Below are 26,502 nucleotides of genomic sequence, written 5' to 3'. Positions count from 1 at the left end.
TCCCCTGTCTGTGCATTGTTGCACTTAATGAAACCCAATAGTGCTTTTTTACGGAGCCTAGGAGGTGTCATTGCAAGATATTTTTGGTATATATCCAGAAAACGTGCGCTCATTTTACTAAATTGTGCTCACATTTTACTAAATTGTGCACTCATTTTACTAAATTGTGCTCTCATTTTAATTGTTGTAAATTGAGCGCACAATTTACTAAATCGTGCTCACATTTTACTAAATTGAGAGCACTATTTAGTAAAATGAGCGCACTATTTAGTAAATCGTGCGCACAATTTAGTAAATCGTGCGCACAATTTACTAAATCGTGTGCACGTTTTACTAAATCGTGCGCATGATTTACTAAATTGAGAGCACAATTTAGTCAAATGAGTGCACAATTTAGTAAAATGTGTGCACGATTTAGTAAAATGAGCGCACATTCGCTCGAGTATATCACAAAAATATCTTGCAATGACACCTCCTGGGCTCCATACTTTTTAAAGCACTATCCCAAAATTATTCTGGGAAAGAAGGTGTTTGAGTTAGATGTAACGAAGAAAGAAATGAAAGCCAAGTGTGTAGGCTTTCAGCTTTACTGTCTCAAAACCAATCAAAATATAAAAGTACACATACAATCTACAAAGTAAACATTTGTGTTATATAATTTCTTCATGGACATAATGGCTAAACCTGTAAAGTATGTTTGCTTTGCTTTGTAGTGTTGCTTCATTCCCATCCCATGTCCCACTCACTCTTTCTCTCTCATCCCATTACTTCTTTTCCTGAATGTTTATTTCTGTCCAGAATCCCATTGCATTTTCTACATGAAATTGTTTGCCTCTCAGCGTGCTTCTTTGCATCTCTGTGTGCTTCTTTGGGGCAAAGCAAATTGAACAATAAAATTCAAAGAAAATGTCAAAACAGTGCAGAAATGACTTCTCTTTTTATGATATAAACCAAACAGCCAGTTGAAAGTCTTTCTTTGCACACACGATTTATCTCCATCTGAGTTAAATGGTCAGACATTACAGCCGTGACAGGACCAGGCTTCACTAGAGTTCTATGCTGGGAGTCCTTCATTAATGCCGTATATATGGCAACATCAAGGGTCCTGCTGACTGCCCTATGCCTACACATATATCTATAACCGAGTTATAAGCATGGAATAAGGAATGAAATCAGAAAGGCCTGGTATAAGACTTCAAGCTGGTGCTTACAAAGCTGGTATACATGATTATCCATGCTTGCAACTTTATGACAGAGCATTTGAAGCTTGCATGAAGGACGTAACGTGTGCCCTCGAAACAGCCACTTGCAGTATAGTGTTACGGAGGAGAATATTAAAGCAACCGTGAGTTCAGATTATTGTAACAGAGGGATAAAGAAACAAGATGGCAAGAAAGCGGAAGAATCAAAAGCTGCAATGTAGTCCTGAGTTTTGATTTGTCGGTCAAACTGTTCGAGGTCTACTCTGTGGATGTGTCTGTGTAGATTTGGCAGGGACAGTGCTGGGCTGTGTTTGGTTAAGTTAGGCCAGCGAGAGTTCAGCAAGTCATAGTGCAAGGAGGGTCACAGTGCAACATGTTGTAGTGGCTGTGTGTGTGTGTGTATCTGTATGCACTGTACATGAGGGAGTGTGTGCGGGCATATGTCTACGCACGTCAAGTGTGTGAGAGAGTGTGTGAGTAGTGGACAAGGGCTAGTGCAGGGCTTGGGGGTATCTTCTCTTTCCTCTCTCTCTCTTCTCTCTCTCTTTCTCTCTTCTGTTCTCCAGGTTATAACAGCAGCTGGGTAGTAAACATGTGGTAGTAGGTTGTGGGGTGGAAAGGGAAGGGGGGGGGGGCGTGATCAGGAGGTCTGAGATCTCTTCAGCTCCTTGTCCATTATGAGGGGGTCGTGAAGAGAGGGCTATTTTGTCCCCGCTCACTCGCCGTCGTCCACCGTGGGTGTGTTCAGGCTCTGAAACAGCGGCTGCATGAACAGTCCTATCGTGCCGGTCACACAGACCAACACGAACACCCACAGGAACAGCCTGTCGATCACCATGGCCACATACTTCCAGTCCTCGATGATCTAATGGAGAGCATTCGGGCAGAGAAAGGAAACAGGGGGTTGGGAAAAGGATTCGTTAATAACACCCATTTCATTGGACTGGCAGATCTTGACCTGACTGATTCTTATTTAAGCGAGAATCCAATGAGTGACTGAACAATGAGAGATATCACAAACCAGTGTAGCAGAGCTCTCTGGTATCAGTATAAAAGATGCTATGTCTTTTGTAGTGCAGGGGGAACATTAAATATTCATGCAGTCACCATGGCTGGCTGTTACATTTCCAGGCAGACCAGCAGGTAGCAGTAATGTACAACAATACAGTCCCTCAAGGAAGCTTAGTAAAGTGAATGCAATACACGCATAGCACAAACACAACCAGGGGCGCCACTAGCAGTTGAAAACATTCAGGGCTTCCTGCCGAGTGCAGGGCAGGCTGATAACAAACCTGAACTTGTAGACTTGACGAGAACAGCATAACTCCACCGCCTCCTTGTCCTTGTTGCCTTTATGATTTCCTTATAACTTTCTTATACCAAATAGGAAATGCAAAAAAATTATATGCCCAACCCTGGAACTGACGCTCACTCTCTCGCGCGTGTGAATTCCATTTTGTATGGTAAGGTAATGTTCCAGTCAGATCTGCTGCATGAAGAGTGAGAGACTCGTGTCCTGTCCTGCTTGTATGTTTGATAAATAGGTTCATCTCATCTCAAAGTTTCAATGCACGATCGGAATAATGGTTTCATATTTGTTAGTCAACTTTGACAAATACATTCGGGGCTACACTCAAAACATTCAGGGCTGAAGCCCCGGCAAAATCGGCTGGTGACACTCCTGAACACAACTACACAGTTGTACACAGTGTGAAAACTCCTAATGCTTAACTTAAGCATTTCTTTCAAAGAAATCTTGGTAACTACTCACAATTCATCATTTGTTAAGCATTTGTAATAGTTTACAATAGTTTACAAATCCTTAATAAATTATGAATTGTGTGTAGTTATTATAAAGCTAAGTCACTAGGAGAGCACACCTACCCCTTCGTCGTCATCCTCCGTCTTCATCTTCTCGGCGATGTAGCGCACGCCGTCCACGGCCTCCTGCACGTCCACGTTGCAGCGGAGGGTCATGCGGCGGCGGAACTCCGTCCCGCTGGCGCCACTCTCCGGCAGGTCGCCCGAGTGCCATCCGTAGCGCTTCGCCGAGTCCTCGTTCACGAAGAACGTGGAGGGCGAGTCGCCGGACCCTCCTCCTCCTCCTCCGGAGCCTCCCTGACCGGCAGCCTCTTCCGTCTTAGGGTCAGAAAAGGAGCACTTGCGGTGCCTGTGGCGGAAGCGCTCGCGCACGTTGGAGCTGCCGCCGGGCCGCCGCATGAAGAGGAAGGCCGGCAGGCGTACGAGGAAGAGGCGCTTGACCCACGACGGCATGGTGTGCGTGCTGGGCGAGCGGTGGTGCACGTTGAGCACGCACACGCTGGTCACGATGGAGAAGGTCACCAGCACCATGGTGAACATCAGGTACTTGCCGATGAGCGGCACGGCCAGCGAAGTGGGCGGCACGATCTTGGAGATCAGCAGGAGGAACACGGTGAGGGCCAGCAGCACAGAGATGCAGAGGGTGATCTTCTCACCGCAGTCGGACGGCAGGTAGAACACCAGGATGGCCAGGGAGGTGATGAGGACGCAGGGGATGATGAGGTTGATGGTGTAGAAGAGCGGCTTGCGCTTGATGATGAAGTCGTAGGTGATGTCCAGGTAGGTGTCGTCATTCGGGTCCTCGTTCTTGCGGCCGGGCAGCGAGACGATGTCCCATTCGCCACTCGGCTTGAAGTCGTCGCGGCTGGCAAAGTCGGACATGAGCACCAGGTCGATCTCCGTGTGGTCGTAGGTCCAGGAGCGGAACTTGAGCGTGCAGTTCTGCTGGTCGAAGGGGAAGTCGCGCACCTCGATCTTGCAGGCGCTTTTGTAGATGGCTGGAGGTAGCCAGGCCACCTCACCATTGTAAGTCACCACCGCATTAGAGTAGAAGGACACCTCATATGTCCCATCAGCACTGATAGAGAAACACACACACACACACACACACGCACACACACATTTCAGCAAATTAAACACATGTACACAGACATAAGCAAACACATAAACAAACCTATTGTAAAACAAACTTGAAAAATCACATAATGACAAACCACATGGACATGTAAGGACAATCTTTTGGTCCCTATAAATACGTCCTGGTGAACTGAAAGGTTGCAATGATTTTAGCCCACAGACAACCTCTGTCTTCATCTGTGTACCTAACTGTCCTTCATGTTTGTGGCGGTCAATTTTACGAAGGCATTCATTAGGGTAAAAGGTGAGAGTGGATCAATTAGACCAACTGATCAATTAGAGTGACACTACAGTAAGCACTGTGAGGCCAAGACCAACTCTGAATAAGTAAGAGTCTTGCAGTTTGGACGATGAAGACACTGTCATAGGCACAAGAATATTACAATTTATCAATGTTTTAATTTATTTTTGACAAAAAACGTGCGCGCACACACACACACACACACACACAGACGCACACGCACACACACACACACACACACACACACACACACACACATAGTCAAAAACCATTTAACACTGTGGTCTACACACACACGAATGTCTTTCACCCCAGCAGTCTCAATTAGTTTCTGGTGTCAGGGTCACAGTACTGATGTTCAGGTATGGATTAGCCCTGACCCAGATTACGCTGCAGCTGTTAATCCTAATCCCCATCTCCCTCGCTGGGACTGCTCTTAAAAACACTCTCCTTGAGCAAGGTTAGAGCAAGGCCCCCCCATAGTGTTGGACACATCAGATTAACATTTTAGATTAACACTGTGCTTGTAAAGTGAAACGCTTATTTAAAATTCATCTTTAAATTCACATAGACTTTGGCAGACTAAATGTCATATGTATGTGTTCAAGAGCATAGACATTAGGCATGGTGCCTTGTAGAATTAAATGTCTTAGATGTCTGACCAAATGTTTTAGTATTGTTTGTGTTTTTAAATTATAGTCTCTGTGCCATTATTCCTTGTTCTTGTACCTAGTATACAACATCAGACCAAGAATCTAAAACTGAACAATATTGTCTTCTTGTGCAATTCTGCCAATAACTCAATCTCTTCATCTATTCTTCTAATGACCATATATATTTCTCTCTATCTCTCCCTCTCTCTCTCTCTCTCTCACACACACACACATACACACACACACACACACACACACACACACACATACACCTCAGCAGACACTACTGAGATAACATCTTACATTACTGAGAAAACATGAATGAATGACACAAATTAGACTGAAATAACTGAAGTTCCACTTCACACTACAGTGAAAACTAAAATTAAATTGCAGGGCGTGTGACTGTCCTCATTTCTCTTATTTGTTGTGATAAAGTCTATATAGAACATTATGTCCAATATTCCAATATGGTTTAATGTTCTGCATTATGTCCAATATTCCAATATGTGGTTTAATGTTCTGCATTTCTCATTAGTAGGTCACTTTGATACTAAAAGTATGATTCTATGTAATGACTGTATGATATCTGTACTGTCCCTGTGTATATCTCTGTGTGACTGTGTTTAGAGATAAGCAGGAATATTATGACTTTGCAGTGTTTCACTGTTCTGCATGGCTGCGTCAGTAGCTATCTGCTCCGGATTGCCAGGCTGCCACTAATCAGGGTCTGATTCAGTGTAGTCCACGTGAGATGGGATGACAAACGCCATCTCCCGTCAGCCTGGAAGGATACTTAAACTCTAACTATTTCCTTGTCTAGTTAGAGCAGCTGATGGAGCTTTAGGTGAAGTCATGCTGTCTCTCCCTTGATGCGCATCATTGTAAATAAACTCTGTTCCTGATTTTTCATACTATTGGTCTGACTGGGTCTCTATTAAATCTATGGTATCAAAATTACCATCAACATAAACATGAAAAGCCCTTCTCACTTGTTGTACAGGACGATATCCGGTAACCAGATGTGTTGAGACGGAAGGCGAACTTTTCTGATGCCCTCATACTCATCAGGATCCCATATTAACCTGTAATCATTCCAGATCTGAAGGAATCACTCACACAGACACACACATACATTCACACACACACACACACACACACACACACACACACACACACACACAAAAAGGAGAGATAGAGATGAATATACAAAAAAATTAAATAACAACTGCTGTACATTCCTGTGTAAACACACACACACACATACACACAAAAAAAGAAACTCACACATTCATACGCAGATGTGTGTGAGGCAGATGCACCTGTGATTTGCTGAGTTAAGTTTGTTTATGCTGAGCGCTCTGAGAGGCCATGCATACGAGCGGATGCAGCACCGTGCCCTCACACGCACGCATGCACACAGATACACAAATAGTCCTCCCCCACATGCACACACACACATACACATACACATACACATAAACATACACACACAGACAGAGACAAACACATACACACATAGACAGACACACACACACACACACACACACACACACACACACACACACACACACAAACACACAGGAGGTCAATCCCCTTAGCTTTGGTTGAATCACAATCTGAAGTCTTCACTGCGACCATGTACTGTAATGGATGTGGCATATAACTTCCAGCAATAACTAAAATAATTCTCAAGCATGCAATCTCCAAGAAAGTGTAGGGCGTTCAGGTGGACACATATGTACTAAAATATGTACTAAAAACACATTAACTAATAAGTAATAAAGGCTTAATAAATGATGAATTGTGTGTAGTTATTATAAAGTGTTACCTAAATGGGCACTAAAAACACAGAAAGGGCGTTCAGATGGACACATATGTACTAAAAACACAGAAAGGGTGTTCAGATGGACACATACTTAAGTCCATGAACAAACTTTTCTTTTATTGCCTTTTTCTTTTCTCTTTTTTTCTGTATTTATACTGTATTCTTACTTTGTACTGTAATTAAGTGGAGGTTTAGGTGAGTTGAGCAATATCTGTGTCTGTTTGAGGGTATGCTCATATTTTTTTTAATTGCTGCTGTCTTTTTTAAATTGCTACTGCATTTTTTATCAACTTTTGCATTTTAGGGTGCCTGTTAAGATCTGGCTAGGGACAACAGATGAAAACTAGCACTTGTAGCTAACTCTGGCTTGTTTACAGCAAGTAACTTATCTGTTAATTAATGAACATTGTCCCTATCAAATAAATAAACAAAAATACAAATAAAATACTGTATGCCATACCTGTGTGAGCCAGCAGTTGGTGGTCATTATCTGCTCTCTCTCATTCTGGGAAGAAATAAAAACAATTAGTTGTGCTCATCTGGTGCCTGCTACACAATGCAATGAATGGATTTCAACAATAAGTAGACATAATAAGGAGAACATATATCTTTTTGTGAAACAATTGACGTGAATACTACTGGTAATGTGCTAGAATAATCATGCAATAACAACAACAATCATCAACACTCAATAGCCCTTTCAAACGCTGTGCTACTTATGTCTCTGATCCTACAGGGGGGCAACAGTGGCAAACAGGGCTCCTAATGAAACAACATGAAAGACCTCATTAAAACCAAGTTTAACCACACGGCATAATACAGCTAGTATGAATACATATAAAGAAAATGTGAGGCTGAAAAATACAAAAACCTTCACTTTGGCACGGCAATCTCTGCACTTTAATTTCCTATCTGATATACGAACTCATACACATGTATAAGTACTGTGCACACAGATGTATATTGTTGTATTGTAAGTCTCAATGCACGCATGTGTGTGTGTGTGTGTGTGTGTGTGTGTGTGTGTGTGTCTGTGTGTGTGTGTGTGTGTGTGTGTGTGTGGTTCACTCACCACACTGATGAGCTGGGCCAGGGACACCTGTATGCTGATGGTGACGACCTGGCTTGTGTTGACGGCTGGCCTGATCAGCTTGTTGTACCTCTCAGGTGACAGCAGTTGACCCACCAGCCTCTCCTCGATCTCGGCACTCAGCACCACTGTACACATACACACACACACACACACACACACACACACACACACACACACACACACACACACACACACACACATAAACACACACACACACACACACACACACACACACACACACACACACAGAGACACAGAGACACACACATAAACAAACACTGGTCATCATTTCAATATCACACCATTCAATATCACGCCAGCATCAATATCAATATAACATGAACTTAAGTCATTACTCAAACTGAACCTTAAGATCAAAAACACAGACTAATTATTTGGCAAAACGTTTTTAATTCAAAACAAAACTAGCACGCAAGCCCAAAAACAAACAAACAAACAAATGAAAACATATACAGCTGTTTACTCCATCTGACATGATTAACATGATTAGCGTAAACACGCCGTTTGAATCGCCCCCCCATGGCGCCATCACCTCCAGCGCTCTCTGACCAGCTTGCACGCTTCTCCCGCCCCCTCGATAATGCACTCGTCTCATCTAATCACTCCGTGCTCCATCCCCTGACCTCTTCACTTGGCCTTCAGAACCCAGGGCTTGCTTTAAGGGGCTCAGGGCCTCAGAATGTTTGTAAACATACACTGCACCATTGTTTGCCACAGAGCAAAAGGCCAAAGTTTGGAGAAATCTATACCAAATTACTGTACATGTCTGGCTTGGAGCATAGCCTTGGTTTAACTGATCAAATGAAGTGGATGTGTGAGCTAACGATGACCAGACTGATGTTTACTGTATACTGTTCTGATGGACCATCATGTTCAGGGAAGAGACTCACTGTTCTCTGAAGATGGGGTGAACATCGGGAAAAACTTGATAAGGTTTCTGGCTGGGACAGATATCTCTGAAAGTGCAACCTTTGAGATTACAGCAGTGGTTCTCACACACTTTTTCTGTCATTCCCCACTTTGGAAGTGGGGAATTTTCAAGCCCCACCTGACCCCATCAACTCAGCAAAATGGTAATGTTAAAAAAAATGGTTCCATGTTGCATTTCCTGTCTTGGTCTCCTGGATCAGGTGCTATTTTAATTCATATGTCGGTCTGTTTATGACTCCTATGTTTGTGTGTGGCTATTTTGTTTTGAATCTATGATCTTGTCAAAAAATGTCCTCGTGTTCATCGCGCCCCACCTGACATGTCTCTATTTCCCACTAGTGGGCCCCGCCCCACACTTTGAGAACCACTGGATTACAGTACAGAAACAGATTGTAGCACTTTTATAACTCTGTGTATCTCTGCTCTGTATACGATGGCAATGACATTGCTCCCTTGTTGCAGTGTCAAACACACATGACTGCATGAGTGACACACACATAGCACTTGCTAACTTTCTCAAATCAATTTCAGCAGCTTTTGCTTTAATAAGCACAACAGCTACTGTAGGCACTGCTAATGAGTGTTGTAATGCTTTTACTGTCTCTCTTCCCATCTGTATTTAACACACACACACACACACACACACACACTGTGCTTAGTGAAGTGAGTATGATCTCTCGTGCGAAGGCCATCATGAGCTGGACTGCAGTGTGCTGACAGTGCATAAACACAAACACCAGAGATAAACGTTTAGTCACTGACTCCCCCGCCTCGGCGGCGCAAGACAATGCAGCATCCCAGGAAATGATGATGAAAATGACTAGCAGACATGGTGCAGAGTTGAGATTATGCAACTTTGCACCATAATAAAGGTATATGTTTCGGTCAGTGGCTACATTTTAGATTTGCATTTAGATTTGAGTTTTTTTTTTTTTTTTATTCTACCTGGTCACGTGAAGGAGAGACAAACACACTTGTAAGCCTCCATTAGTTACTAGCTGCTGACCCTTCCCCCCAAAACCCAACAAAAAATATAAGATCAATTCTAAGGCATGACAATGCCAAATATTTAATCAAAATATTGTTTGCAAGTTAGACAGCTTTTATCAGTAGGCTCCCTGTAGTGTGTGTGCTTAGTGGCTATTAGCTGGTTAGCTTAATGGGTTTCGACCAAACCTCTGTTATGCTCATTGGGGACATAAGGACAATAATAAATACTCTGGACCATGGCTGTAACAGTAGGGTGACTGTGACTTGATCAGTGGTGAACAGATGACACAGATCAGTGATGAGTAATGCAAAACGGAGAACTCTCATAGCCTTGTCATCGATTCATACAAGGCATCTGGGGATGGTTCCATGCACAGAAGTCTGTGAAAGACCATGACTTTGTATTCCGCTGTTAGCCTTTGTGAGCCCTGTAGCCACACTCATTCAAAGCCATAATAATCAGGGACATAGCAGCACAACGATGATGATTAGAAGCTATTGTGGACTGAACACACTACTGCAAGGGACAGGAACTCTGCTGCAATATTGAAGTCATATATCAAATGGACACTTTTCATGGATTGGACCAACGAAGATGGACACTGTCCATTTAGTAATGACTACATGAATGTGTAAATGAATGACAAGTCTGCGAGAATGTCAAGTCAAACTATTAAATCCACTCACAGGCATGATGAGACTTGTGGCATGAACACCTAACATGTCTTTTTTTCACAAATAGTATAATGACAGCTACAGTCAAGTCCCGTATAAGCCTCAATTATTTTTAAGATTGGTCCTACTATTCATATCTTCTTCTTATAAATACATTCTACATGCAAATCACAATGAGCTGAGTCCAAATAGATACATGTTGGTTACAACAGCTGAGTAGTCCTCTTCAGTGCATTGAACAAGACAGACAACAGGAACTGATTTGAATAATTAGTTAAAAGTAAGTCACATTAAGAACATTATGTTAAGCACACAACTGTGTTCTATCCCCTGTTGTTGAGGTAAGTTCTAGCACTGAGGCAGAGAGAGAGGCCAGTCAGCCAAGGAGGGAGAAGATTAATGGTCATAGGCCTGGGGTTAGATGGCCAGGTGCAGCAGAATGTAGAATGTGGGAAGATGTTAATAGTGATTTGGTCAGTATCCTGGGTCAGCTCAAGGGGAGGGCTGAAAGCAAATTAGAGAAAATGGGAGACATTATTTATAGCTATGGTAAGGAAAGATTTGGGACTATTGAGAGAAGGACAAAACGGCAACATGAGGTAGTTAAATCTAGGCGCCAGCAGGAGATAGATAAACTTATCAAGGAGAGGAGGCAGCTTAAGAAGCAGTGGAGAAAAGCTACAGATGATGAGAAGGAAGGTATTGACTGTCTACAGGCAGATGTGAGGGAGCGGTTAGTAGTGCTAAGAAGAGCTGAAAATATTAGGAAAAATAGGAAGAAGAAATCACGAGCCCGACTAGCATTCTATAAAGACCCATTTAAGTTTGTTAAGTCTTTATTCGTAATGCAGAAGAGTGGTAGTCTTTTGGAACCTAAGCAGAAGCTTGAGGAGTATTTAGAGGGAGTGCACAAAGATAGGGAGAGGTTCAGGGAGATGGTACTTCCTGCTGATATCCCACCTATTGGTGAATTAAGTAGCCAATGCGACGATAGTCCACCAAGGTGGAAAGAGGTGCAAGAAGTAACTAGACTGCATTTCCGGCGGGAACTGCAAAAGTAGGCTTGCCCTGGTCCGGTCAGCAACTTGAGCGGACAGTGGCATACGCTATGCTGAACCTGGCTTGATCCAGGCATTGTAACAGTGCCTTTCAATGTTGGAGCAGTGGCAATATCTCAAAAGCTCTAGGAGAGGGCTATTCAACTATTGACTTGCGGGTTGAATGCGATTCGTTGGATTTTACCTTTGGCCTGCCTTCGAATTTAGCTTCTATGACTGAGATCAAATCAATAAAATAAAATGACAGAAATGATTGGCTGCAAAAAAATAAATAATGTCACGCGTCTTGCACCTCTCAAACTGGGCTATCAGGTAACCTACAGAGGAATTGAAATTATGAAATATGACCAAGGCATTAAAAAGCTGCTTGTTTGTCAGGATACTTTTTCACTGATTTATTTTAAAGAAATATGAGCTATGAGTGTGAATGTTATATATTCCATCCCACAAATTATGTTTTACTGGTTTATTTGACAAATAATCTATATAGATTTGCTCTATAAAGACCTTATGTCTGTTTGGGATTGTTTTGTGAGCCTGGGGTTGTTTTGAGAGTTTTGAGAGCCTATTGATGTATCTCAGATCTCATAAAGGAATACTTCATATTAATCTAAACCACCGTCTGTAAATCAACTGCATACTACTGTCTACACTGCACTATATTTCTTGACCTGTCTCTGTATGTTTCATCACCTTACTATACTTTGCCTCACATTGCAACACAGCTCAGATCTTTGGTTGCTATGAAGGCCAGTCGTTCTAAATGGATGGATGCTATGGCCAAAGGCCAGTTCTATCTCTGCCGTTGTCAAGCGGGCGTATCGTAGAATTCTGATTACACGTGACGTTGCTATGAATGCAAGCATCTCATATCAAATGACCATGGCATTACGCAGTGGCGTAACAAACCTATGATGGGCCCAGGTGCGAGAGCACTATGCGGACCCATAACGACATATTTTGGCCCAGGATGAATTAGCTCTGATACATGCAATACACATTAAGGGTGACTTCAATTGTTTATACAAAGGGCCTGAGGCACCGAAGTAGTTTAGTAGTTACATATTACAATTTCAAATAAAAACACACGACTACATAGGATGCATTACATGTGAAAACATTAAAAAATAATTTTATTAACAGCCTGCAGGCCATGGTAATCTAATATTACTGCATTAACATCAGCTCGCATGGAATTATGGGAACACTCAATGCGCTCAATGCGCTTCTTCAACCCTCTGCTGAAACTGCAAGCGTTGCTTGCTTAAAAACTCGCACTGCGCAGAAATAAAACTTAATGTAGCCTAACTTATTTAACCGTGCAGACACCAAATAAAATCATTCATATGCATACAATCCCCAATATGCGTGAATTAGGCCATTAGAAGAAGGCATCTTACGAGCCTTTCGTTGAATCGTTAACGATGTTCCCAATATTTAATGCTCTTGCTCTCGTATTTTCAATGGACAGGATAGCTAACCCACTGAGCCTCTCCTGCCCTATGCTGCTCCTTAATAAGTTTGAGTTTGGAAAAAGATCGCTCAGCTGTTGCCACAGTCACAGGCAATGTCAGAAACAACATGAGAGCAGTACACACTTACCCGAATGTGGATGTTACACTGTCATAATCTACCACCAGCATTTTGGCAAGTTGAAAAATAGATGACTTCTGTGAAATCTCTGCTTTAAAGCAAGACCTGAATGAGAGGAGTTGTGTTGGGAATGTCGGTGCAATGTCCCTGCTATAATGGTCTGACAAACGTCTTGCCTTTTCAAGCAGTTCATTATCACCTGCGAGTTGAAGGGTCATAGGACGTAAAGACTCAAACACATGACAAGTTTCCCGCATACTTGCAAATCGTTGGGAGAGCTGACTGATTATGATGTCCAGAGTTGCATTAAATACCTGCACTTTGAAGAATTTCTCTGCATCGGTTAAGCGCTCATCTTCCGATAGTTCGCTTCACTCTCCGTGCTCTAACATTTTCAAATGTACTCTGAACCCCCAATTAATTTGTGAGCGTCTGCGCTGTAGCCTTGGCCTGGTCAAAGGCACGCCGGTAGTCAGAAAGGACCTGTATAGAATTTTCCAGCAATTGCATTGCGGGGGTAGCGACGGGCCCCGGGAGGTATCCCATGATAAATTACATAATATTCGCACCTTCCTTACTTGTGAAGCTCACACGTATTCAGTGAAATGTAATACAACGTTGCCAACCTAGCGTTAGGCTATTTAACATTAAAGTGACATTGCTTGCTTATTCTTTCGTCAACTCCATGCTTTTAGAAAAACAATCTTTTTATCATAGTTCCCTCTTCAATGAGCGATTACCAGCTCGTTTTTGTAACAGAGATAGCTGTTTATTGTCCCTAGGTTTACAGAAACACCTATTCATATTAATACGTAGCCTATGGAGTGCTGCCGACCACTGTTCATTACATGGCCCAGAATGCCTTGCATGTCTTTACAACAAAACAACACAGTAAAACCTAAATGCCCGTAAACATATGAATTTGCATACTTGTAAAATTTTTAATAATACTCTCCCATCATGATATTTAACAATAATGAAAAATTTTATTTGAATACCGTCAATGTGAAAACAACTCTATTATGTAAGCTATATATAGCTACTGTTCTCCTTGCTATTTCAGTTCGTAAGTCCATACTATCCCATGGCAGAGCAAGGATTTCATGATTGGGCAAGGTTGCCCCGAGACATTGTGGATACCCAGAGGCATTGAGCATACTTGGAACGCATTGTGATAGAAGGTGAATGGTGCAAAGGTGAATGGTGAGAGTTACCAAATACCTGTGGGTGGTTTGGCAAATGATGGAAACTTTTGGAATATGTGGGTTTTTTTTTAGCTTATGCACCCTCACACTGGAGTCCCCAGTTCATATACAAAATTTGGTATCGATATGTGACAGTGTTCCTGAGATATGGACGACTTCCTGTTTCGGAGCTTCGCCGCCGATTTCGTTTGGCTGTGACGGGCATACGCTTTCGAAAATCAAAAATCCTTCCGCTAACATTTATGAGGCATGGTCCAAGGATAATGTACGTCAAGTTTCGTGGCGTTCGGACCAAATTTGTGACCTGTGAAAATTTAGTTTCGCTTTCTATTCAATCCAATATGGCGGACGAACGACACGCCCACTTGACGTCATCTTCGCGACCAACTTACACCGGTACTGACCGGACGTTTTAAAGTTGGAACGGTGTCTCTGTCTCAAAGGGCCTAGGTGCTAGGGTTGACAAAAAATTAGGGAGACGGGAAAAATAATAATAAATATAGCTGCAAGCAGCAATGCGGGGGCCTAGCAGAGCGCTATAGCAGAAATGGCGTTGCCACGGCATCAGCAAGCACTTACAGCAAGAGGCCAAATTACACCAATGTCTTTGTGCGGTCTCACAATCAGCTACCATGTCCCTCTACCAAGTTTGGACTTCATACACCAAAGTGTTGCTGAGATGTGAGCTCACTTTCATTATTACAGCACCCCTAGAGGCCAAATGAGAACACTTTCCTTCATGTCCTCACAATCAGCTAATATGTCCCTGTACCAAGTTTGGACTTCATACACCAAAGTGTTGCTGAGATACGAGCTCACTTCCTGTATTACAGCGCCCCCTATGGAGGCCAAATGATTCCAATTTCCTAGTGCATCATCATAATCAGGTAACAGGTCCTTATACTAAGTTTGGACTTTGTACACCAAAGCGTTGCTGAGATACAAGCTCACTTCCTGTATTACAGCGCCCCCTATAGAGGCCAAATGATGCCAATTTCTTACCGTGTCCTCACAATCAGATACAAAGTCCCTGTACCAAGTTTGGACTTCATACATTAAAGCATAGCCGAGATGTTAGCCCACTTCCTGTTTGGTGGCTTCATCGCCATATTTGATTGTCTGTCACGGGCAAACAAAAATGAAATAAAAAAATCTGACAAGTATGGTTTGTGCGGCTCGGTCTGAAGATCATCTCCGCCAAGTTCCGTGAAAATCAGATGAAATTTGTAACCGCTGAAACTTTTCGTAGAGTTTGGACTAAATCCAATATGGCGGAGGTCCAATATGATGGAAAGTGATCATATCAGACGCTACCTCAATTGTGAAAATCAGACAAAAGAGTCAAGAATCACGCGCATGAACGCAAGTCCAACATTGAACTGGTGGTGGCGCTAGAGCGTTCAATGTATATACATAAAAATTGCTGTGAGTGATTGAGAAAGTGTCCTGACTAATGTTATCGAGTTTTGCTGTGTTAACTCAAAGGTGTCTTCGATATGTTAGTCCACTTCCTGTTTGGCGGCTTCGTCACCATATTTGATTGGCTGTCACGGGCAAACAAACTTGAAATTGAAAAATCTGGCAAGTATCGTTTGTGTGGCTCGGTCAGAAAATCATCTCCGCCAAGTTCCTTGAAAATCGGATGAAATTTGTAACCGCTGAATATTTTCATAGAGTTTGTGTTAAATCCAATATGGCGGAGGTCCAATATGGCGGAAAGTGATGGGATAGGGGTCGATGAACTCGGGATGGTCCAAGGATTCAGATGCTACCTCAATTGTGAAAATCAGACAAAAGAGTCAAGGATCACACGCATGATTGCATGTCCAACATTGAACTGGTGGTGGCGCTAGAGCGTTCAATGTATATACATAAAAATTGCTGTGAGTGATTGAGAAAGTGTCCTGACTAATGTTATCGAGTTTTGCTGTGTTAACTCAAAGTGTCACCTAGATGTTTGTCCACTTCCTGTTTGGCGGCTTCATCACCATATTTGATTGGCTGTCACGGGCAAACAAAAATGAAATAGAAAAATCTGACAAGTATCGTTTGTGCGGCTCGGGGAGAAGATCATCTCCGCCAAGTTCCATGAAAATCGGATGAAATTTCTGACCGCTGAAACTTTTCGTAGAGTTTGGACTAAATCCAATATGGCGGAGGTCCAATATGGCAGAAAGTGACGTAATAGGGGTCATTGAACTTAGGTCGGTCCAGGGATTCCAACGGTGCCTGATATGTGAAAATCGGACGCACCATTCAATGGTCACATGCGTGAATGCAATCCAGGTTCGACCCATTGGTGGCGCTAGAGTGTTGGGCATAGAGTTCTGGAAATTGTTGAGAGTGATCATGGGACAGTGCTGAATCAGTGTGCCAAATTTCATAACTTTAGACCCAGCGGTTCAATTTTCGGCCAGATTTTGACCTGTTGGTGGCGCTAGATGGCTGGGTTTAGAGGTCCGTAAATGAGTGTGAATGGTCAGTGGAGTGTCCCGAAACTTTCTGCCAAAAAATCTGCACTTTTTAGCCAGGCGTTCTATGGGCTGCCATAGACTCCAATGGCAGAAGTGTAATAATAGGAAAAGCTAGTAACTCAATGGGTGCCTTCGCAGCTTCGCTGCTTGGCCCCCAATAAAACTTAAGAAGAACAATAAGTGTCCTTTGCAAGCACACTTAATAAAACGTGCAAGGGCCTCTTCAGCCCCGGGACCTAATGGAGTGCCCTACCGGTTGTATAAGAGTGCACCAGATGTTTTAAGATTTTTATGGCAATTAATGAAGATAGTTTGGAAAAAGCAGAGTATTCCCAAGGCTTGGCGGAGGGCTGGGGGAATATTTATTCCCAAAGAAAAGGACGCAGTGGAGATTAATCAATTTAGGCCAATTAGTCTACTGAATGTTGAAGGGAAGGTTTTCTTCAGTGTGGTGGCACGGAGACTGACAAATTACCTTGAAAGGAATAAACTAATTGATACCACGGTGCAAAAAGCTGGAATTCCTGGCTTCTCCGGGTGCTTAGAGCATACCAGCATGATTTGGCACCAAATTCAATTAGCAAAGCGTGAGAAGAGAGACCTGCACGTTGTGTTCTTGGATTTGGCTAATGCTTTTGGGTCTGTGCCGCATAGTCTGTTGTGGGAGGCCTTATTTCAGAATCCCAGGTAGCATTAAAAGCCTAGTAAAAGCATACTTTCTGGATATTCAATTATGTTTTACAACAGCTGATTACACCACAGGTTGGCAACAACTTGAGATAGGAATCATGGCCGGATGTACCATCTCCCCACTTGCTTTTACAATGGCAATGGAGGTCATCATTAGGGCCTCAAAATGGGTAGTGGGCGGGGAGAAGTTGCAGGGAGGGCCACGCCTCCCCCCGATTCGGGCTTTCATGGACGACATGACAACCTTGACGACAACCGTTCCATGCACCAACAGGTTGCTGGGTAAGTTAAATAGTAATCTGCAATGGGCCAGAATGAAGGTGAAACCAAGTAAGTCTAGGAGTCTCTCAATTATTAAAGGGAAGGTAACAGATAAGAAGTTTGCTATAAATAAGGAGGTGATTCCCACAGTTCTGGAGAAACCAGTGAAGAGTCTGGGAAGGTGGTATGATGCAAGCCTTAGTGATAAATCACAGGTTGAAGACTTGAGACAGGTCACTAGGCAAGGTATTGCAAAAATTGACAAGTCGGGGCTGCCAGGTAAGCTCAAGCTGTGGTGTTTGCAGTTTGGTTTGTTGCCTCGGCTAATGTGGCCATTGACAGTTTATGAGGTTCCTCTGTCAAAGGTAGAGAGGTTAGAAAAAATGATCAACTCCTTTGTCAGAAAATGGCTCGGAGTCCCACGCTGCTTAAGCAGTGTAGCCTTGTATGGGAAGGGTATTGTAGAGTTGCCAATATCTAGTCTGACAGAGGAATTTAAGTGTGCTAAGGCTAGATTGGAATTGACTCTTACTCAGTCCAAGGACCCAGTGGTGAGGAAAGTTGCACCCACAGTTAATGCAGGGAGGAAGTGGAACCCAGAGCAGGCAGTTAAGCAAGCTCAATCAGCATTGAAGCATAGAGATATAATGGGCCATGTGCAGCACGGGCGGGGGGGTCTAGGGGTGGGTGCAAGTAAACCCTTGTGGAGTAAGGCTTCTGCAGGAGAAAAGAGGAAAATGGTAGTGGAGGAAATGCATAGACAGGAGGAGGCTGTAAGATGTACTAAGGCAGTGTCGCAGGCAAAACAAGGGCAGTGGGTGAACTGGGAAGGGGTGGAAAAAAGACGGATTAAATGGAAAGATCTATGGGGCATGGAAGCTGGTAAGATCAGATTTATGTTAGGTGCTACATATGATGTGCTCCCATCTCCCAAGAATTTAAGTCAATGGTTTGGTGAGGATGATAAATGCATACTTTGCTCGTGTGTGGGCAGTCTCCACCATATCCTATCAGGATGCAAGGTAAGTCTCACCCAGGGGCGGTATACGTGGCGTCATAACCAGGTATTGAAATGTGTGGCAGCGGCAATAGAGGATAAAAGAAGAGATGTCAATTCATTAGCAGCTAGTAAAGGGGTAAGGCAAATTAACTTTGTACGTCAGGGGGATAAACCTTGTTCCGCGAAGGCCAGGTGTAAAACCGGCCAGTTGAAAAATGGGGCGGGCTGGGAAATGAAGGTTGATCTTGGCCAGCAGATGGCGGTACCTCCACATATAGTGAGTACAAAGCTACGTCCCGACGTAATTCTATGGTCGGATTCAGAGAAGATAGTTTACTTCATTGAACTCACTGTTCCTTGGGAAGACAGAGTGGAAGTGGCCAATGAGCTGAAGAGAGCTAAATATACTGAAATAGCAGAGGAGGCAGCTAAGCGAGGTTGGAGTGCACGATTAAGGCCTATTGAAATCGGTGCACGTGGGTTTGTGGCCAGATCTGCTATTGGCTTGCTGTCTGAATTGGGCATTTGTGGTCGAAGTCTAAGGCAGGTGGTTAGTAACATGTCTTTAGCAGCAGAACGGGCAAGCGAATGGTTGTGGGTAAGGAGAAGTTACCCTTCCTGGGGCGCAAGCTAAGGTAAGCTAACTGGCTCATTTGTTTTGGTCGTGGGTAAGGAGAAGTTACCCTTTCTGGGGCGCAAGCTAAGGTAAGCTAACTGGCTCATTTGTTTTGGTTGTGGGTAAGGAGAAGTTACCCTTCCTGGGGCGCAAGCTAATGTAAGCTAACTGGCTCATTTGTTTTGTGTTTGTGATGGACTGTGCCTAGGTTGATGGTACTTGGCTAAGGTTCTTTATGGTTTATGGTTCAGTCCACATCAACGGGACGGACCGACCTAGCCAACTTAGACCATGCCTAGGTTGGTTAAGGGTATTTGGATGCTTGTTGTGGTAATATGGGGCAGCATGGGGCGTAAGCTAACTGCTAACTGCTGGCTAATTTGTTTTGTGTTTGGGATGGGGCCTAAGCTAACGGGTTAAGCTAACTGGCTAATTTGTTTTGTGTTTGTGATGGGCTGTGCCTAGGGTGATGGTTGGTTGGCCAAGGTTTTTTATGGTTATGGTTCAGTCCACATCAACGGGACGGACCAACCTAGCCAACCTTGACCATGCCTGGGCTGGTTAAGAGTATTTTGGGTATTGGATATTTCAATGTGGTAATATGGTGGCAGCATGGAGGGGAGTGTCTCCAGGACGCTGGTTTCACTGTTAAGCCTTCATGAGGTGTCGTGGGCCTAACTTAACGAAACATCGGTGAATGAGGGTGCCCACTTGATAACCCCAATGACATGCTGCATACTATATAGGCTACTGCTGTTGGATAGGCCATTTGTATTGTGCTTGTGACCATTTGTTGGCGGATTTGTGGGTAATGTGCTTTTTAAAGTTAAACTTGAGCAGGGGCTTCTGAATGTGTTTTTACCTTGGATTTTGGCACAAGGGATTTTAACATCTAATCCTGTGTATTAATGAAATGCTATCATGAGGCTTGGAAATTAACTTTCATCTTCATCTCAATAAAATACTGAATACTAACATAGTGAGTGTTTGCAGCATACTAGTGGCACTTCTGATGATATACATGCTTCAACAATCCAGAGAGCTTTAAACAAGATCTCAGATAAGCTTGCTCACATTGATCCAGAACTCATTCATTTGCATGGCACACCTTAAGGTTTAATACGGGCTTTAAGCCACCTTAACAGCAGAGATAAAGAACTGCTTCACGTTGGTCCTGAACAAAAACAAACACTACACAACCTGAGCTGACAGACATTCTCTCTGAGCTCACTCTCTCTCTCTCTCTCTTTCTCTCTCTCTCTCTCTTTCTCTCTCTCTTCCTCTCTCTCCCTCACTCACTCTCTCTATCTCTCTCTTCCTCACTCTCTCGATCTCACTCACTCTCTCTATCTCTTTCTCCCTTCCTTCCTCTCTCCCTTCCTCTCTCTCGCTCTCACTCATACACATACACACACACACACACACACACACACACACACACACACACACACACACACACACACACACACACACACTGCTGTTCCACTCTGGTACACTTTAAGTCTGTGAATTATTCAGCTGCTCTAAAATAAAAATGGCCTCATCTCACACTGCAAAGAGAGCCCCACGGACTCTCTGTCTCTGCCCAGCACACATCCTCTGACATCTCACACGAAGCACGCAGGAAACACAAGCAGACATTAACTCTTACACACATCATTCGCCCACACATGCGTCAACACGCACACAAACAAGGGAAAAGGAGAGGGAAACGGATCAAAAGACACAAACGCAGCTGGGGTGAGGCCCTTATATATCACCCCTGGAGCACGCAATTCCTTTCTTTACAGACAAACGGCTGCCACGCAGCCTTGATTCTCAGAGTCCACATCTGTCCCCATCCCTGCGCTTTCCCACAGGTACGGAACCATCGGCAAGCCGCTCTGGACACTCTGAGCCGGGGGAGAACAGAGTTTTTTTTGTCTGTCTCTACAGCGTGGGAGGACAGACTGTCCCGTGTCAGAGGCAGGTTTTTCAGGTTCTAAATTATTGAGATTCACCATCTGGAGCTACTCCCTACTCCCCAGACTAACAGACCCACACACACACACACACACACACACACACACACACACACACACACACACACACACACACAGCCTCTGCACTCTGCCTCGGCCCCAATGGCAGCATGGCTATGTGCTTTATGGACGATATGACACTGCTGAGATGAGCATTTCATGCCCTAGCTGTTGTTGCTCCAGTGCTGTTGCTGTTGTTGTGTACTGTATGTATGGCGTGTGTCTGTCTGTCGCAGATTGCTGCTACGCTGATATGCGTGTGCATGTGTATGTGTATGTGTTCTTTCTGGGAGCCATATAGTGGTGCACACGTGCTGATTTGCTGCGCTCATTACACTGTGATTGAGTTTGCAAGTTTACATGCTTCCAGTTAGGCACTTTTGAGTTACGCACATTCTCCCATACACATCAGTCACACCCACAACGTGTGTGTTCAGAATCAAGGCAGCCTCATAAAAGAGCAGTGACTTATTCCAAATTGAACCAGACTGAGCCACAACCTTGTTCATTTTGGTTGCTATGAAACGTAAAACATGGACTTCTTCATTACAGTAACCTTATCAATGACATTTCATTCCAAGAAGAACATAACTCACATTGATTTTGATTTGTTTTGTTCAGTAATACAGCATTGGAGGAAAACGGATTAGCTGGAAGACTTTATAACAAATGAGAAACAAGTAGCTTCTTATTACAGGCCACAGCTGCATCAGGGTGGAGAATGGAGAGAGACATTATGGAGAAGTTGGAGAATAGAGAGAGAGACATTATGGAGAAGTTGGAGAATAGAGAGAGAGAGACATTATGGAGAAGTTGAGGACAGAAGACTTTAAGGTAGTGGGCTATGATTTAATGGTAACCTATGGCCATGGGCTTAATGAAGGTTATTTTAACAGGCTATCAATTGACAATCTTGATGCGGGGTTTAATAATAATCCCCCATTCAAGCTACGTGTAGAATAAACTGCCATATTGCTATAAGTTTGTCAGACTCAACAGTCAGACTCAAGTCTTCGTGCTTGATTTGTTTAACTAAAGGATGCCATAAATGCTTCTGGCTTACCCTGTATAATGTAGAAAAGAGACGGCACTTCTATTCTCATTTGGATGTAGTCTAAAGTAGAAATATTTGCTCAAAGGATGCACTAATGAAAAGCCTATGGGCCAGGTGCACACTTTTTTGAAAAAAACAGATACAGCATCATTTTGTCTTTAATAATTTGCAGTTCAAATCGCAGTCTGGTTTACAGTAATGTTATCGGGTCGGTACAGTACAGGTCATGAACCCTTGCATCACTGAACTATCGAAACGAAACATTAATAAGGTCAACAGTATGATGGTGAACTGTAGAGAATATGCATGATTACTGTGGCCTGACCATTTGTACTTCACCATTTATCTTTACTGTAATAGATATATTGAACATGTTATTTAGGCTCTGGGGTTTGCAACAACGTAGCCTAACATAAAGTCAGAAAATATGTAACCATGTGACATTGGAAAAATATAATGCTATGTCAGCACTTGAAGCACCAAATTTGACACTGAAATATTGTTATTTTATAAAGTTATTTGTACTTGTGTATTTGTGTTGTTAGAACTAAGCCTGCTGCCAATATGGTGTTTCACTTTGTAGTTTTTTTTATTTTTTTTACTTTACTTAATACAGCCCTCAGAAGTGCTTGGCAAAAAATGCTTAAATGAGTGACAGCATATTACGTGAAGGAATGGCCAGATTTTGGCATAACTCCTCCCGAAGTGTATGACTGCCTTCATGGTGCATAACAGACTTAAGTCAAGGGCAGAGTGTGCATGGGCTGAAAAGTGTGTATTTGCGCATTTTTGTTTTTGTTTTTTTAGGTGAAAACACTTGCCCTTGTCCAAGCTGTCTGTAGTCTGGTGAAATTCTGAGTGGACCAAGCTAGACCAGACTGATTTACCCAATCTGAACTCAAAGTGCCACTTCTGTCAATTTCTATGAGAGAGAGAGAGAGAGAGAGAGAGAGAGAGAGAGAGAGAGAGAGAGAGAGAGAGAGAGAGAGAGATATCCAGTCCACCCAAGTGCACCCTCCGTGGAGCTGTCCAGCAAGCATCACACTGCAGCCACCACGGTCACAAGACATCCATCACATACGCTGCAACTTCAACGCCCACACAAGTATTCTGAATCGTGACTGGTCAGATTTGTTTGGTGAGTGTGTTGGACATATGCTTGTGTTTGTGCATGCTGGCTATGGGTTTGAGGGGTCAGTGAGTATGTGTGTGCGTATGTCAGTACATGTGTGTGTCTGTGTGTGTGTGAGTGTAGGGATGCGTGCCTCTCATTGACATGCTAATGCTGACAAGTGTGAGCGTCTGTGGCCTCCTGCAGCTTCCAGCTCTAACTCACTGAGCAAAAGATCTAATAATACTCAGAGTTAGCACGCCTTCCAGACCACACACACACACACACACACACAAACACCCTCGAGACCTTCTCAATCTAATCGCTACGTAGCTTGCCACTGTCACCCACACGCTAAGGTACGTGAGAGCACACATGCAGGCAAGCACAAAGAACCATGAAAGGGCTGCGAGATTAGAACATGTCTGCTGGGTCTGGAGCTGGGACCTCTATAGGACTGTGCAACATAAACAGTAGAACATGCAGGACAAACATGTCCAGATCAGTCATGCATCATTTCTGGTTCATGACTTCAGCACCTGACCTCTTGTGTGGCATTATCACACATGTCACAATTATACTGGCTTGTTTTTGAACAATATCAAACACTGGATTATTTATATAAGAGAGAACTTACATCATATTTATATATAACATTGCACAAGGTTTGACTATCATGGATGTCTAGAATGCTAAGAGGATGTAAACATTCTCTCTATAACAGACCTGAATTATTCAACAATCACACTGGTACAACAACTTATGTATCCGTTGTTTTGCCAGAACGGTATTGGTTGTCAGAAGATAAGAAAAAAACTCCCACTAACAGGCAACATTTCAATAACACATCACATTCTACTACCCTCTATACCTTACAACTGCCTGGATACTAATGCACAAGCCTAACCAATGACCCCTGACCCTGAAGGAAACAACTCCTTGTGTGATGTCCAAGCCCGCCATTCCAAGTCTATGATCTCATACATCCAAACTGCTACAGATGTTGCACCCATATGTTACATATCCCCAAGGGAGGTCTTTGGTAATATACAAGGATACAAGGATACAAGGAAGTTTATTGTCACATGCATATAGTTACTGGAAGTAAGAAATGCAGTGAAATTATGTCTGGTGTCAGCCTATTTGTGCATTTATGGGGGGGGGGGGGGGGGGGTGCAGTAGAAGAGGGGTAGATGAGGGGTTTAGTAGATTAAGTGGCAAGGGCTGCATAAGAAAGGTGGGGGAGGATTGGGATTGGTGGGGGGGGGGGGGGGGCACCAACAAGGAGCACCCAAGAGCAATATACCTAGATGTAAAAATTATAATAACACAAGGAAGAGATCCATTGATCGACGAACACACACACACACACACACACACTGTAGATTATAGATACAAAAATATAAAGAAATGTACCCCCCCCCCCCCCCCCCAGTGATGACAATGACATTCGAATTGAGGGTCATGCTATTGAAAATGTCATAAAATTGATTACTTGAACTTCAGAGTGCACCGTGTGTGTGTGTGTGTGTGTGTGTGTGTGTGTGTGTGTGTGTGTGTGTGTGTGTGTGTGTGTTGCCTGTGATGACATCAGCGCCCCATAAATCTGGAAGACTTATATCTAATCAGCCTTTATTCCAGGTCATATCATTATAGACACGAACATCCTGACATTTCTGCATTTTAGCAATTCATCAACCAAACCCTTTGCACTTTAAATTAACGAAAATGAATGCCACTGAAGTATGAACTAGGCCTTTCAGTGTTATTAGTGGATTGTGGCGAATAGTCTATTGGTCTAAGTTGTCATTAATGCTATCTATCAATGTGAAATGTGCTATGATCACTTTAATATGCAGTGTGATAGCCACTGCGTATTTTTCCACATGCTGAATACATGCGTATATTTGACAGTTAAGTGGTGAGTGGCCCCTTGATGGAAGCACAAGCGTGAAGTTTACCGAGGCGTGCCGTGCATCACGTGCCAGGAAAATCTACGTGTCACACTTTCTTCAGACAGGATGTGTTAATAGTTAAAACTCATGGTGTAGTCATTGCGTTACCCTTCTTACACCCCTTCTAGAAAGCTGCAGCACGTGGGTCGTTTCATTCTATACAAACTCGTTATTTTTCCGGGAACCACGTATTAGTTCAGGCTCAGCTCCCATACAATAATAGACAAAACAGAGCGCGATAGAAAAAATCCCTGATGTGACACGACAACGAGCACACTGACAGGGTAAAACACAACATTTGTCATATCATGCTGTCAATTTTGAATTTACTGTAAATAACATCTCAATAGGGTATTTACTTACTTGAAACGAGTGCAAGGAGAGCGAGTAACGATACTGAAGTCACTGGGACTGCCATTGCCTTGTACCACCGGTCGCCCGCTCACCAAACTTGGAAATAGACCGTTTGGCTTGCCCCTCGCCTTCCTTCAATCCAAAGAAAAAATAAACAAAACAAACGAACACATGAAAGTCCCGTTAAGGGGATGTGGAAGGGAACATCTCCGCTGTGTAGGTGCACAGCACGAGGCAAAGAGGAATCCAGGCGCGTGGGCTCACTTCTGTGGGCTGCTGCCCTGTGCGTCAGTAAGGCTAACGTCCCGGTTGACGGGGAGATGTCTACCTCTTCGGAAGTTAGACTGTCCCCGATAAATTCACTGTGTCTTGCGTTTGCAGGTGTACTATTGACACCAAAATACGCAAAATATATATTCGATTCATTCCGCTCATTCAAAGAAGACAGACAGGGGCAAAGTAAATGCCTGCAATCCCTTCAATTTGTCATTCTGTCTTTCCGCGCACGCACATTCGGTC

General features: G+C 43.4%; 1 protein-coding gene across 1 annotated transcript; it reads right to left on the bottom strand.

Moving 5' to 3' along the window:
* Positions 1-657: 657 nt before the first annotated feature.
* Positions 658-26,502, bottom strand: LOC143132651 (neuronal acetylcholine receptor subunit beta-2-like). Its single transcript, XM_076292308.1, has 6 exons — positions 25,993-26,502; positions 7,955-8,100; positions 7,343-7,387; positions 6,047-6,156; positions 3,087-4,101; positions 658-2,067 (listed from the first exon to the last, which is right to left on the bottom strand). Exons 1-6 carry the CDS (start codon positions 26,045-26,047, stop codon positions 1,918-1,920), a joined length of 1,521 nt encoding a protein of 506 aa, XP_076148423.1. The 5' UTR covers positions 26,048-26,502; the 3' UTR covers positions 658-1,917.

This window comes from Alosa pseudoharengus, unplaced genomic scaffold, assembly GCF_046254945.1.
Source record: "Alosa pseudoharengus isolate Yale_2024_CS ecotype anadromous, Long Island Sound unplaced genomic scaffold, YU_APseudo_1.1 YU_APseudo_1.1_scf_19, whole genome shotgun sequence".
NCBI classification, from domain to species: domain Eukaryota; kingdom Metazoa; phylum Chordata; class Actinopteri; order Clupeiformes; family Clupeidae; genus Alosa; species Alosa pseudoharengus.
Note: the sequence above shows the minus strand (reverse complement) of the source record. Positions and strands in the feature narration are given on the sequence as shown.

Excerpts from the sequence above, each read along its gene's own strand:
- LOC143132651 (XM_076292308.1), bottom strand. The coding sequence starts at position 26,047 with ATGGCAGTCCCAGTGACTTCAGTATCGTTACTCGCTCTCCTTGCACTC. Across the intron at positions 8,101-25,992 it reads TCTCCTTGCACTCGTTTCAA|TGGTGCTGAGTGCCGAGATC; the intron begins GTAAGTAAATAC and ends GTATGTGTACAG. Across the intron at positions 4,102-6,046 it reads GATATCGTCCTGTACAACAA|TGCTGATGGGACATATGAGG; the intron begins GTGAGAAGGGCT and ends TTTCTCTATCAG.